This window comes from Oryza sativa, chromosome 7 (genome assembly GCF_034140825.1).
Source record: "Oryza sativa Japonica Group chromosome 7, ASM3414082v1".
Classification (NCBI taxonomy): domain Eukaryota; kingdom Viridiplantae; phylum Streptophyta; class Magnoliopsida; order Poales; family Poaceae; genus Oryza; species Oryza sativa.
Window position 1 is genome coordinate 13,300,991 of NC_089041.1, and position 13,281 is coordinate 13,314,271.

Here is a 13,281-nt window from a genome sequence, read left to right on the forward strand (position 1 = left end):
ATAGAAAGCAGGAGATTTTATAAAATAGGCTTCACATGATCAATGATGTATGTATAACTTGCCTTGCTCTTGAGCTGACTGAACCATGGCGACCAATTCGAAGTAAACGTGATCACCAGAATTGCCGAAATCTAAATGACAAACAAAGCACAGAAGAAATACAAGCAATAAGGCTACCGAAACAACAAAAGAAACCGATTTTATGGATTCTATACATTTTAATGGATTCACTGCAATTTGAATGGGTTAAAACGGAGCTCGGATTATTTAGTTATGAATTTTACAATATGAGCTGCGTTATTACTAATAACCGAAAAACCTTAATCAATTATTACATATTATTGCCCAAAGATAAAATAGATCAATGGAAATAAACCTCCGGTAAGCAAGTCTCACGAATTAACGACTCAGCGAGCCAATCCTTCGTGACACGGGACCATGCAAACGGTCAACCAAACCGGCGAACGGAACCAGCAGCGGCGGTGCAGGGCGGCTAGGGTTTTGATGGGCTAAACAACTAGGGTTTCAACGACGACACTAAAAAGAATTAACACCCTAAACAGGAGATTACGGATAGATTCCTCACCAAACCGAGATGATCTGCGAGGAGGAGACAACAACGACGGTCCAGCGACAACACGTGGAGACGACGGCGAGGTTAGATCAAAACCTAAGACAGAGACAAATTAGAACCGGATAGATAATGGTGATAGCCATGACAAAGAGAAGGAAAATGGATTACCGGCGACGCTAGGGTGATGATGGCGACGACGGGAGGTGGCGGCACTGACCGGTGGTGGTGGGACAGCGGTGAGCATCGGCGCGGCACTAGGGCTAGGCGGCGGCAGCGGCTAGCTAGGACTAGGGACAAACAAAACAAATAGGAAAAAAAAGGGGGGGGGTTGTTCTAACTTATATAGGTGAGGAGAAAAACTAAAGGATGTGGGGCAGAGGGGAGTCGGGAGAGGGGGGAGAGGAGGAGGCTAACTCGGACTAGACAGGGAGAGGGCGGCGCGCGGCAGAGGGGAGAGGGGGAGGAAAAATAGGAAAAGGATTAGTAAAGGAACTTCCCCAAATTGGAAAAGAAATACGGTGCCGTTTTAGGAAAAGAACGGAAATAGAACCCGCGAACAAAAACAGACACGACTTGTCTTGCAAAATGGAACCGCGGACAGAGAGGTGAGTGAATTGGGCACGATTCGAGACCAAAGACGGGAGAGAAAAAATATTATAACTTCAAATCTTATGAATTTACATTAACAACGTTAATTCCGATGCTCTGGATATTCCTCTTTAAGTCATGTTAATGATTTCAGAGCAAAGAGAATTAAAAAAAAATTCTCCTTGATAATTCCGATTATTAGACACATTGTTAATTTGTATTTTCTCCTAGTTAACCAAAACAATTTCTATAGACAATTTATTAGTGAATTAGAAACTACGGAAAAGGAAACTCCCGGTGTGACATCGATGCCACGTTTGCAGCCGGGCCCACCAAAATGAAGTCCACGCGTCCAACTGAAGCAACGTGTTCTTGGGCGATATCGAAGCCGCGCGCAACTAGGAGAAAGGGTGGTGGGTGCGCTGTGGGACGAATGGCTTCTCCCTCGTTCCCAGGCGCGTGCACCGACCTCCGCATCCCGGATTCGCCCTCTCCCGTGCCCTCGCCCTCGCCATCACCCTCTTTCCCGCGCCCCCGCTCGCCCTCCTGCGCACTCGCTGCATTCTATTTCCCCTACCCGCGCCCGCAGTCGCCCTCCCACGCGTGCCATAATTTTGCCCCCCTCCCGTGCTCGCCCTCGGTCACAAACTCACCATTGCCCTCCCTCTCGCAGCAACCGGCCTCTTCGCCCATCGCCGGGGTACTCGCTGCGGACGGAGGTACGTCGGTGTGGAACCCTAAATCATTTGGTCGAATTGATTCTTCAATTTTTGATTTTTTTTCCCCTCTCAACGTGATGTAAACCCTAGGTTGCGATGGATCCAAGCATGGCTGCTGCATTCGCTCATTTTTTGCAAGGTCCGAACTTAGTGGCTAGTTTATCTCAATCTGCCAGCCAGCCTTCTCCTTTCCCCTCACACCCGGTGATCCCATTCCAACCTCCATCGTTTTCCCCCTTCTGTACGCAGCCGCCGGGCCCGCCAGCTCCACCTCCATCGCCCCCAAACACAGCCAAGGCAAAGCCTTCGAGCTCCAGATCTGCACGCCGTCACCGTGTGACTGCTTCCCCAGAAGCTGCTGTTGATCCTAAGAGGAAAATGTACTATCAACAGAGGAGGATATAAGGCTGGTATGTTTTTGTTTGTTTTTTTCACTTGTTGACACACAACAGAGATATTGTGATTTTCTGGTACTATTGTGATCCTGCAGGCTGCAGTAGGACATTTAGGTGCTAATTCATTCTAAAGAAGTAGATTTAGGAGGTATGTTTAGGTGCTGCACTGCCGCCTCATATAAAATGGTGGTGTCATATAAATGATTCTTACAACTATACAGGTGATGGTGTTTAAAGAAATATTCTAGGCAACAATATCTGTTTACAGAATTACTCCCTTCGTTTCAGGTTATAAAACGTTTTGACTTTAGTCAAAAGTCAAACTGCTTTAAGTTTGACCAAGTTTGTAGAAAAAAATAGTAATATTTTTAATCCAAGACAAATTTATTATGAAAATATATTCGAATATTGATTTGATAAACTAATTTAGTAATATAAACATTACTATATTTGTCTATAAACTTAGTCAAAATTGAAACAATTTGACTTTGACCAAAGTCAAAACGTCTTGTAACCTGAAATGAAGGGAGTAGATTTTAATTTATAAACTTCTTATTCCTATATGTTTTCTGGGAAAGATCAAAATTTGGGCATGTGATGTTCAGTATTTGTCCTTCCTGATTCATACAGTATTATGTAGAAAAAGCAGTTTTTAAAAGAAGTATTGCAATATTTATCTTTATTTGACGCAATTAGGTGCTTCTTGATTGTAGAGAAGTCAAATTATGAGGTATATGCGATGTATAGATGCTAATTCTTACATAAATGGTGTATAAGTGATGAATATTCTTGGAATTGAGTGAATTTTGTGTGTATATGTGATGTATAGGTGCTGATTCTTACATAAATGGTGCATAAGTGATGATTATTCTTGGATTTGAGTGAATTTTGTGTGTATACCCTTTGAACTTGGTGTGTGTAGGTTTCCTGTGTCCATGGTCTCAATTTCTCAAAGAGTTTTCCTTGTAAATAGGAGCTGATTGAATGAAAAAAATATTATTTCTGGTTGGTCCAAGAACATGCATATCAGTGACCATCTTTTTTTTTTGCGGGGAATATCAGTGACCATCTTAGTTGGTGCATGTGCCAGTTGACAACTGTTTGGATTAGGGTCCTTCTATAGTTTTAAATTATTTTACTGTTATAAACTCTTGCCATCATTGGTTCCGAGAAGTTGTTAATATGAATAGAAATTGGCCCCCAAATTAATTGGAACAACTATTGATATTTTCTCTGTTTGTCTGGGTCCACTTGCTAGCTGCCAGAGAGTATGACAAATTATTTCTAAGATTGCTTCATATGCATGCCTAGCTGGTTTCATGTTTCTTAGTGCACATTTTTTTTCCCTTTGCTCATTTTTTCTCAGTGCACATTTTTTTTCCCTTTGCTCGGAGTTACAGCACGCCATGATCCATTGGAATCGCCACCGAGGAGGACAGGAAAAGACAGAGCGCCATAATTATTGATTTTCATATATAGGTAACCAATTTGAAATGAAAGTATTTTAAACTACGAATTTAGTGATATAACATGCATAATACTTGGCATAGATATTGTTAGTATAATCAGTAGTAAAAAAAATATCAAGTTTGATTTTCCCTTAAAATAAAGGTACTCTATAATTTGGGAAGGGAGGAGTACATCACAAACATCGACTCACTAAAACATATAAATGTCTCGGATAAATCCTCAACGGTGAGTGGTGCACCTGAAAGGATTTATTTCAATCTATGTGGCATTCAGAGAAGGCTTGCAGCTTTATGAGGAACTTCTATAGCCTAGCTCTTGTCAATTCCCTTGACTCATAATCCATGACACCGGGGATGTGAGTTTCCATAAAGTACTTGTCCCAATTGATGAACTTTATATTACAGGGTATCAATTCTCGGTCTCTTTCAGTAACCATTCCCATAAGATTCTGCATTTTCGAGTCATCGAACCTACAAGAAAGGGTACAAAATGGGACCAGCTCTTGATCAAAGAAATCTTTTCTTTTTTATTTATTCTTGGAGTTACATCTACATTACCTCGTTTTGGATATTGTGAATGGCCAGTATACCTCTGCCACGGCAACAGTAAAATCATACTCTCTCTTGAGATGGTTGTAAATATGACGGTCTTCAGTGGTAGATAACCCACGGCGCAACATATCCTGCAAGCGGAAATAATGACCCACTCTGTGAGAAAGTAGCCAAAAAAACATTGTCGAAGTGAGGTTTAACAAGAACAAACTAACCTGCAAAGGCATTTTGTAGTGTTTATCCATGGTCTCGTAGAAGCTGGCCATTGTTGCTAGAAAATTCGGTTGTTTCACCTTGACTACATCTCCTTTTGCACCGACGAATGGTATCTGCGAGAAGTATTTGTACGTTGTTTGAGACATCTGGCCAAGCTTGATCGGGTTGCTCATGGAAGAACCAATCTGATAGATGAAGTCTGCTGTTCCTTGAGGATGGTAGCTGATAATACAAAGCATCGCATTGACCACAATGTCTGCAGGTACCTGCAAGGATAGATTACTCAAAAATGGTAATACATTGAGTCCATATGTATTAAATTTTACAATTATATAGGTCAAATAGATGATGGTGGTACACTAAGGCTCCATTCCTTTCCACGTTTAACTTTTGAAATTTCCTTGTTTACCGTGAGCATTTTTTCAAATTGCTAAATTGTACTACGTATTTTCATCAATTTATTTAAAAAATCAAATAAACAAATCTTTCAAGTTTGTAATAGTTAATAAATCGTACGCTAATGATATTTATGTTTCACGTGCGGCAAAAAAGTAAAAATTAAACCCGCTTTCAAACAAAGCCTAAATCCTAGTCTTGCTCTACACCAATCGATCAATTCCTTATGCCCAATAGTACAGGAAGATAGTATCTTACAATGTCTATGACTGTTGCCACATCTGTAGGAAAAAACTTCAGTGTCCCCTTACCATAGTTAGTGATCCATGTGTCAATTGCTCTGCACCAAATCCACAGGGTGTATTTCAAAGTGAGTTTGCTGTTGATTAATAATGCAAGTAATTAATTAATGGTCCTGGACAGTGATGGACTGACTTGGCTCCTTCTATCCATCCAGGAAAAGGCTCCTTCCATGTGCTTGTTGTGGCTGATGGACGGATGATAACAATTGGGAGCCGTGAGTTTTGTTCATATGCCAGCATCTCACCCATTGCTTTTGTGAACACATAGGCATTCGCCCATCCAAACTTCTTAGCTCTATTTAGTCATCATGCGACGGTTGTCTTAATAATGTTGTTCCTAATGATGTATCACATAAAAAGTACTAGAAGTCTAGCGAATAGCAATGAATAAAATTATGTGTGAAACCTTTGTGCGCCTATCTTTTTCATGGTGTGTCTTATGGTACGTTCTGAAGCATTGTTGTAAACTAGCTCCTTCAACTTTTCATCCTTAAATGCCATCTCTTCTGAAATATCTAGATCTGATCGACCATCATAACTCCTCCATTGTTGAAGCGGCTTCTCCATCATGATCCCTTGTTTCATTAGATTGACATAAGCTTGTTTCATTAGATTGACATAAGCTGAAATTTAGAAACAAATATGTCATTTAACAAGAAATCATTGTTATTGGATAAGTAGCATAGCCATAGGTAAATTTTAGGTTTCACCTGTTGACACAAGAAGAACGAGCTCTAGGTTTGTGCATTTTGATGCAAAATCTATCATATGCTTCACACCCATAGTGTTTATTGCCAACGCTGTATCATATCTGCACTTATGATTAGCGTTAATAACTTGAATAAATCTTAAAGTAACCAGTAACCTTGTTTTACCTTTCTGCGAAGTTTACTGTCGCAGCCATGTGAACAATAATATTTGTTTCTTTCCTTATATCTTCAGCCAGTCTAGCGTCTCCTATACCGAAATTCTTCAAGGACACATCTCCTGCTAGAGGAAAAACCTTGTCCCAGAACCATGAACTGAAGTGCGTTTGATACTTCTCCCGCAAGGGTTGAAATATCGGAAGTTGCATGATCTGATATGACATGTAGAAGAGAACTGAACTAGATCAGATCTTAATCAATTACTCAACAATTCAACTAACTAAATTTTTTTCTGAATAAAAGACAATATGCATGCCGTGGGGGAGAATCCATGTTGAGCTTTTACACTATATGGAGGATGGAAATTTCAATTTGCTACATTCAGTCCACGCTTCACACTAGTATATGATCCCCAATCCACATGTCTTTTTGAACACAACACTCCTGCCATGAATCAATATCACTAGCGCTTGGCTTCGGGCTCGTCGCCTTCGCTGCGGTGCGACCCGTTGTCGGCCTCGTCGTCGCCGAACGTGACGGAGGAGTTCTCGGGCATCACGGCAGAGTACTGGTCCGTGCCAGCGCCGCTGGGCGCCGCGAGGTCATCCGCGCAGTCGGCGGCAACGCAGCCGGAGGAGGTGTTACGGCAGGTGGAGAACGAAGCAGCTCGAAGGGGCATTTTGGTCAGCCCGGGTGCGAAATTGGGTGGAAATGGAGAAAATTGGTTCAAATGGCAAAATAAATGTTTAGTATCTCTTGTGCGTGGCATTTTAACGAATCCATTCGGCGGAATGATATTTTGGCGAAACCCACTCTTAGCAGTGGCATAATGTCCAATTTCTCACTGCCGCCACCACCGAGCTCAACACACCCGACAACCCTGAATGTCCTAAATCGAACTTTCCCATCAGCTTTGGATCTGGATCAGACAGAGAGGGAAATTGTGAAGAAAGAAAGGGTGGGTGAGCTTGCCCTTTCCCTCTGGAGCTCACCACTGAGGAAAAACCGCTGGCGTGGACGCCATTGATGAGCCACCGGATCCGCCGGCAAAGAAATCGCGGCTGCCGCATCCAACACCCAGAGCCTCCCCTTCGAGTCTGCGTCGGCAGCGGCGTAGCAAGGAGAGCACCGGCAATGAGGGTGCTGCGAGGACACCACCCATCCACAACATCGATCCCCTTCGAGCGGAGAATGGCAGCAGCGTAGGGAGGACACCCGACGGCGGTCACGGCACTGGGAGGACACCCAGCGGCGGCCACGGCCAAGCCAAATCCAGGCGCCGCGCAGGAGAGAGCGAGAGAGATGAGAGGGACATGGCGGCTGGGAGTTTTTTCCTTTTTTTTACGCGCCTGGGATTCTCGCGAAGGGGAGAGAGAGAGAAAGAAAAGGAAATTTTGTGAAAATACCCTTCAGTTTCCAGGATTCAGGGCGCAGTCCTTTTTTCCTCTTTTTGTCTCCTATGTATTGAATTTCGTAGGATGCGAAGGGCCTAAACGCAATATTTTAAACCGAGAAAAGAACAGAGAGGACGTATAACAAAATATCTATAAAAGAGAGGGCTTTTCTGCAAAATTTGCAGAGGCGACGCGGACGCATGTAAGGCCGTGAAATCCATCCGCTCTCCAGCGCGTGTCCACGCGTCGTGACCCCGTGATGGCCACGGCAGCGCAAAACGCTGAGGGCGCTGCATTTCCCAGTTGGTTTGAAGACTTTAGATATCGTATGGGATCCTTAGTTTTCATGACCCCACCAACAGTGCCACGATGAATCTCAGTGCAACTAGCGTTGCTACAGGGCTTCTCTTCTGTGCCATCCAATCTTTTCATCCACCTTCGATCCCCTTGTCCACGAGCATACGTTTAGCTCCAAAGCCTCCCATCTGGCCCCCGGCCTGCACTTCTCGCAATCCCCTACTCAGCATGCTGGCCACTCCATCATGTTTCCTCCTTGGTTGGTTCAAACCAATCGGGAGGCTTGCCCAAAACTCCAATCCCGTCTTGGAATAACTCTGCATGCTTACTCCAAGTTTTATTTTGCTCTGTTTTCGCTTGCAGATCTGTTTCTTGATCAAGTGCACAATTTGTTAACCAGCTGCGTTCACGTGGAGCTTGTAGCGTCGTGCATAACGTGCCCTGGATCATGTGATGGTAACATGTGGCAAAAGGACGTGGCACGCACAAGCAGCGGTAGTGCGATCAGTGCCTACCGATCGATCGAGATTCAGAAAAGCTACCGATCCACAACATCAAAACTTGCGTTTTATGTTGTTGAATTGTTCCAATCTCATGTGGTTTCTATCATTGTGCACCCCATCCCCAATTCCCGATGCTTGCACTGGGTACTCAGATTAATGGTGGCTGGTCCATGCACGAGTTCATATTCATGCATAAACAGAGCTATGTGTGCTCGAGCTTGGTGGTGGTGTGATCCAAGAAGGCGGTGGTGGTGCTGCAGGAGGTTGTCGGCTTGGGGTTGGCATGACAAACCTTGTGAACCAAGGTGGAGCTCAATAGGCTCAGGGGTTCCCAGGCACCCGGCCCAATTTAAATTTTTTGTGCTTAACCCTCCTTTTTGTCATATGGGAACCCCTCATAAGAAAGGAAAAAGTCCACTTAGACTTCCTTAATTGTTCACCGAATCTAATTCGTTACCCTTAACTATAAAATCAGGTAGGACGACTCCCTGAATTATTGAAACTAGTGTAATTTGACTCCTCCAGCGGTTTTGGAGGGTGGTTTTGCTCACGTGGTGCTGACGTGGCGAGCGGGAAGAAGCAGCCGCTGCAGGGGCTGGACCACCGGGTGATGGTGGCGCTGGTCAAGATGGTCGCCGCCAACTTGTTCCTACCTCTGGGCAATGCCGCCGTCCGCCTACCCGTCGTCGCTCCCGCCGCCGTCCGACGTGCTCGACGACGAGGTCCCCGTGATGGTGCTGCTCCCGTGGATCGTGCACTGGTGGAGAAACCATCTTTCGTCGGTCGGCCGATTTCCACAATAGTCCCGGATGCAATAAAAACCGGGGCTAAAGATGATCTTTAGTCCCGGTTCAAAAGGGAAACGGGCATATTTGATCTTTAGTCCCGGTTTGTGTTACCAACCGGGACTAAACATCATCTTTAGTCCCGGTTCGAATGCTGTCAGGACCTGTCAGGCCCCCCCGGGATCTTTAGCCCCGGTTGGTAACACCAACCGGGACTAAAGATCTTAACTTTAGTCCCGGTTGGTATTACCAACCGGGACTAAAGATCCCGGTGATCTTTAGCCCCGGTTGGTGCTACCAACCGGGACTAAAGTCCCACCCCTATATATATGTCTTCTTCCTCCTCCAGCTGCCCGAGCAAGCTTCAAAATTACTTCAAAAAAGAGGGGAGGTCATGCCAAAATTTCTATTGAATTTATTTTGGTGATTACATACAAATCGGAGGTGCCTAAAAGGTTTGCAACTTCATCCTCCAATGTTTTTTTTGTCATACTACATTTGCACCTATGTTTTGCACACTTTTTTTTGTCTCCAAAATTTAGTTGTAAGTTGATGAGAGAGAAAATGTGTGTGGGGAAGAAAGAATATATAGAAATTTAGTTCATTTGCTAAACAAGGTTTTATAAAATAGTTGAGAAGGAAAACTCTAGTGAAAGTTAATCTTAAATAATAGAAAACAAACTAAAATGAAAATTAAAAGAAGTAAAACACATTAAAATTAGTTTAAAACTTTACAAATAGTTTTTAAGAATTATTTGGTGTAATATTTTATGATTTTTGTATGAATAAAGATATCTTATAATTATTGTATGACTGTCATTATTGTAAGAATAATTATTTGTGTGCGGTTTTTTTGACTCATGTAGATGGATCGGAAATGGATGTACGCTGACCGGCGGTCCAAAGAGTTTATTGACGGCGTGCACTATTTTTTGAGAGTGGCCGAAGCTAACAGGCAAAGGGGTTTTATTTGTTGTCCATGCAATAAGTGTAAGAATCAGAAGGAGTATTCTGCATCCAGGACTATTCATTTCCACTTGTTTGAGTCGGGGTTCATGCCAAGCTATAATTGTTGGACATCCCACGGAGAGCAAGGTGTTGAAATGGAAGAAGATGAAGTGGAAGACGACAATATTCCGGACTTTGCTCAGTATGTTGGATTTGAAGGAAATCAAACGGGCGAGGAGGAAATAGCTGCTGATGGTAACGACGTTGCGGATGATCTTGGTCAGATGTTGCAGGACGCTAGGGAGGACTGCGAAAGTGAAAAGGAGGCCCATAAATTGGACAAGATGTTGGAGGACCACAGAACTTCGTTGTACCCAGGTTGCGAGCAGGGGCACAAAAAGTTGGATACCACTCTGGAGTTGTTGCAATGGAAGGCAAAAAATGGGGTTAGTGACAAGGCATTTGGCGATTTATTGAAACTCATTAAGAACATTCTTCCGGTGGGAAACAAATTGCCCGAGACAACGTACGAGGCTAAGAAGATAGTCTGCCCGTTAGGACTGGAAGTTCATAAGATTCACGCATGTCCGAACGATTGTATCCTATATCGCGGTGAGGAGTATGAGAACCTAGAAGCATGCCCTGTTTGCAAAGCACTACGATACAAGATTAGACGGGACGATCCAGGAGAAGTTGACGGGCAGCTAACAAAGAAGAGAATTCCTGCTAAGGTGATGTGGTATTTCCCTATAATACCACGGCTAAGGCGTTTGTTCAGGAACAAGGGGAATGCTAGAATGTTGCGATGGCACGCTGAAGAGCGTCAACAGGACGGGATGCTGAGACACCCCGCAGATGGTTCGCAGTGGCGAAACATCGACAGAAAATTTAAAGAATTTGGAAAGGACGCACGAAACATACGGTTTGGTTTGAGTACGGATGGCATGAATCCTTTTGGAGAGATGAGCAGCGGCCATAGCACTTGGCCCGTTACGATGTGTATCTACAACCTCCCCCCCTGGCTATGCATGAAGAGGAAGTACATAATGATGCCGATTATTATTCAAGGCCCCAAGCAACCTGGTAACGACATCGACGTGTACCTAAGACCACTGGTCGAAGATCTTAAACAGTTGTGAAAGAAGGAAGGTGTCCCCGTGTGGGACGAGGACAAACAGGAGGAGTTTAACCTACGAGCGCTGCTGTTCGTAACCATCAACGATTGGCCTGCACTTAGCAACCTATCCGGACAGTCCAACAAGGGGTACAAGGCTTGCACTCACTGTATGGATGAAACAGAAAGTACGTATCTTAAGCACTGTAGGAAGGTTGTATACATGGGTCATCGTCGATTCCTTGCAGCAAACCACCCGGTACGGAAGAAAGGCAAGCACTTCGAACATAAGGCCGACCACCGTACGAAGCCTAAACATCGCAGCGGGAAAACAGTGTTTGCTATGGTTAAAGATCTTAAAGTAGTGTTCGGAAAGGGGCCTGGAAGCCAGCATATAGAGAGCGAAGATGGTCACGCGGCGATGTGGAAAAAGAACTCTATATTTTGGGAGTTACCATATTGGGAATTCTTGGACGTACGCCACGCAATCGACGTGATGCACCTCACTAAGAACCTTTGCGTAAACCTTCTTGGCTTCCTAGGTGTATACGGAAAGTCGAAAGATACACTGGAAGCACGTAATGATCTGAAGCATATGGAACAACGCGGCGACCTTCACCCGGAACCAAAGGAGAAAGGAAGCCATTACTTGAGTCCAGCCAGCTACACTCTTAGCAAGGCAGAGAAGGAAAGTATGTTTGAATGCTTGGAGAGCATAAAGGTACCGTCTGGATACTCCACGAATATCAAGCGAATAATAAGCACGAAGGAGAAGAAGTTCACAAACCTAAAGTCTCATGACTGTCACGTGTTGATGACACAACTGCTACCAGTTGTAATAAGGGGTATCCTTCCAGACAATGTCCGGGCAACAATAACAAAGATATGTGCATTCATGAACGCAATTTCGCAGAAGGTCATCGATCCGGATAGATTAGAAGCCCTTCAGAATGAAGTGGTGCAATGTCTCGTCAGTTTTGAGTTGATATTTCCACCTTCATTTTTCAATATAATGACGCATCTGCTTTGTCACCTTGTGAAAGAGATCCGTATTCTCGGGCCTATGTACCTACACAACATGTTTCCTTTCGAGAGGTACATGGGCGTTCTGAAGAAGTATGTTCGTAACCGTGCTCGTCCAGAGGCAAGCATCGCCAAGGGTTATGGAACAGAGGAGGTCATCGAATTTTGCGTAGAATTTATCGAAGACCTTCGCCCAATCGGGGTACCTGAATCACGCCATGAAGGGAGACTACGGGGAAAGGGAACTCTCGGAAGGAAAGCAATAAAGACGGTAGACAACAATTTATTCCGTAAAGCTCATTTCACTGTTCTGCAACACTCTTCATTGGTAGCTCCTTACATCGAGGAGCGCTTGGCTCTAGTTCGCGCAAGGAACATCGGTAAGTCCGATGCATGGATTACACGGCATCACATTGATACTTTCCCCGCGTGGCTACGACAACATCTCATGGGTAACGAGTCGATCAACCAACAACTTGCCTTCCTGGCGAGGGGACCGTCTGGGTCGATCGCGACATTCCAGGGATATGAGATCAATGGGTACACATTCTACACGAGAGCCCAAGACATGAAGAGCACGAACCAAAACAGCGCTGTTCGTGTCGATGCCATGGGACACGATGGAACAACTGCCACGTATTACGGTTCCATCAAGGACATATGGGAACTTGACTATGGTCCTCTCAAGGTTCCTCTGTTCCGGTGCCAATGGGTTAGGTTGACTGGTGGAGGCGTAATGATTGATGACAGTGGGATGACAACTGTTGACCTTAACAAGGTTGGATACTTGGACGAACCTTTTGTCCTTGCCAATGATGTAACGCAAGTCTTTTTCGTGAAGGACATGTCTAGTAAAGGAAAGAAGGGCAGAGGGCCTGATGAGCCTAAGCGTCAAGTGGTTCTCCCAGGCAAAAGAAAAATCGTCGGAGTTGAGGACAAGACTGATGAGGATTACGATCAGTTGGATGGGCAACCCCCTTTTACGGTGACGATTGACCCTAGCATCCTCCTATCAAATGAAGACACCCCTTACTCACGCAGCGATCACAAGGAGGGAACAATAGTGAGGAGAAAGTACGTGCCGTAATTATTGTGTACACGATGTAAACTATTTTGGATGTATTGATTATCCATATAAAT

At 44.3% G+C, this 13,281-nt stretch overlaps 1 protein-coding gene and 1 long non-coding RNA gene across 7 annotated transcripts in view; one reads left to right on the plus strand and one right to left on the minus strand.

Moving 5' to 3' along the window:
* Window positions 1-1,562: 1,562 nt before the first annotated feature.
* On the plus strand, window positions 1,563-5,630 carry LOC107281804 (uncharacterized). Of its 3 annotated transcripts, XR_003243485.2 has the most exons (6): window positions 1,563-1,881; window positions 1,972-2,020; window positions 2,131-2,291; window positions 3,677-3,755; window positions 5,197-5,279; window positions 5,367-5,630. It is a non-coding gene; the product is annotated as an uncharacterized lncRNA (long non-coding RNA). The 3 variants fall into 3 exon arrangements; XR_010742603.1 differs by lacking the exon at window positions 5,197-5,279; XR_010742602.1 differs by lacking the exons at window positions 5,197-5,279; window positions 5,367-5,630 and adding an exon at window positions 4,151-4,230.
* The window catches only part of LOC107278422 (fatty acyl-CoA reductase 1), a 28,982-nt gene continuing 19,501 nt past the window's right edge, over window positions 3,801-13,281 (minus strand). The window contains exons 1-9 of one of the 4 annotated variants that reach the window (XM_015792471.3): window positions 7,070-7,390; window positions 6,087-6,289; window positions 5,922-6,022; window positions 5,618-5,834; window positions 5,345-5,506; window positions 5,168-5,249; window positions 4,513-4,779; window positions 4,304-4,428; window positions 3,801-4,216 (exon numbers count right to left, since the gene is read on the minus strand). In XM_015792471.3, coding sequence (XP_015647957.1) covers window positions 4,048-4,216; window positions 4,304-4,428; window positions 4,513-4,779; window positions 5,168-5,249; window positions 5,345-5,506; window positions 5,618-5,834; window positions 5,922-6,022; window positions 6,087-6,289; window positions 7,070-7,147 — 1,404 coding nt within the window. In that variant the 5' untranslated portion in view covers window positions 7,148-7,390 and the 3' untranslated portion in view covers window positions 3,801-4,047. Of the gene's footprint in view, window positions 4,217-4,303; window positions 4,429-4,512; window positions 4,780-5,167; window positions 5,250-5,344; window positions 5,507-5,617; window positions 5,835-5,921; window positions 6,023-6,086; window positions 6,967-7,069; window positions 7,391-13,281 lie in introns of those variants that run through there. The other 3 variants (XM_066312516.1, XM_066312515.1, XM_015792470.3) reach the window with 3 other exon arrangements.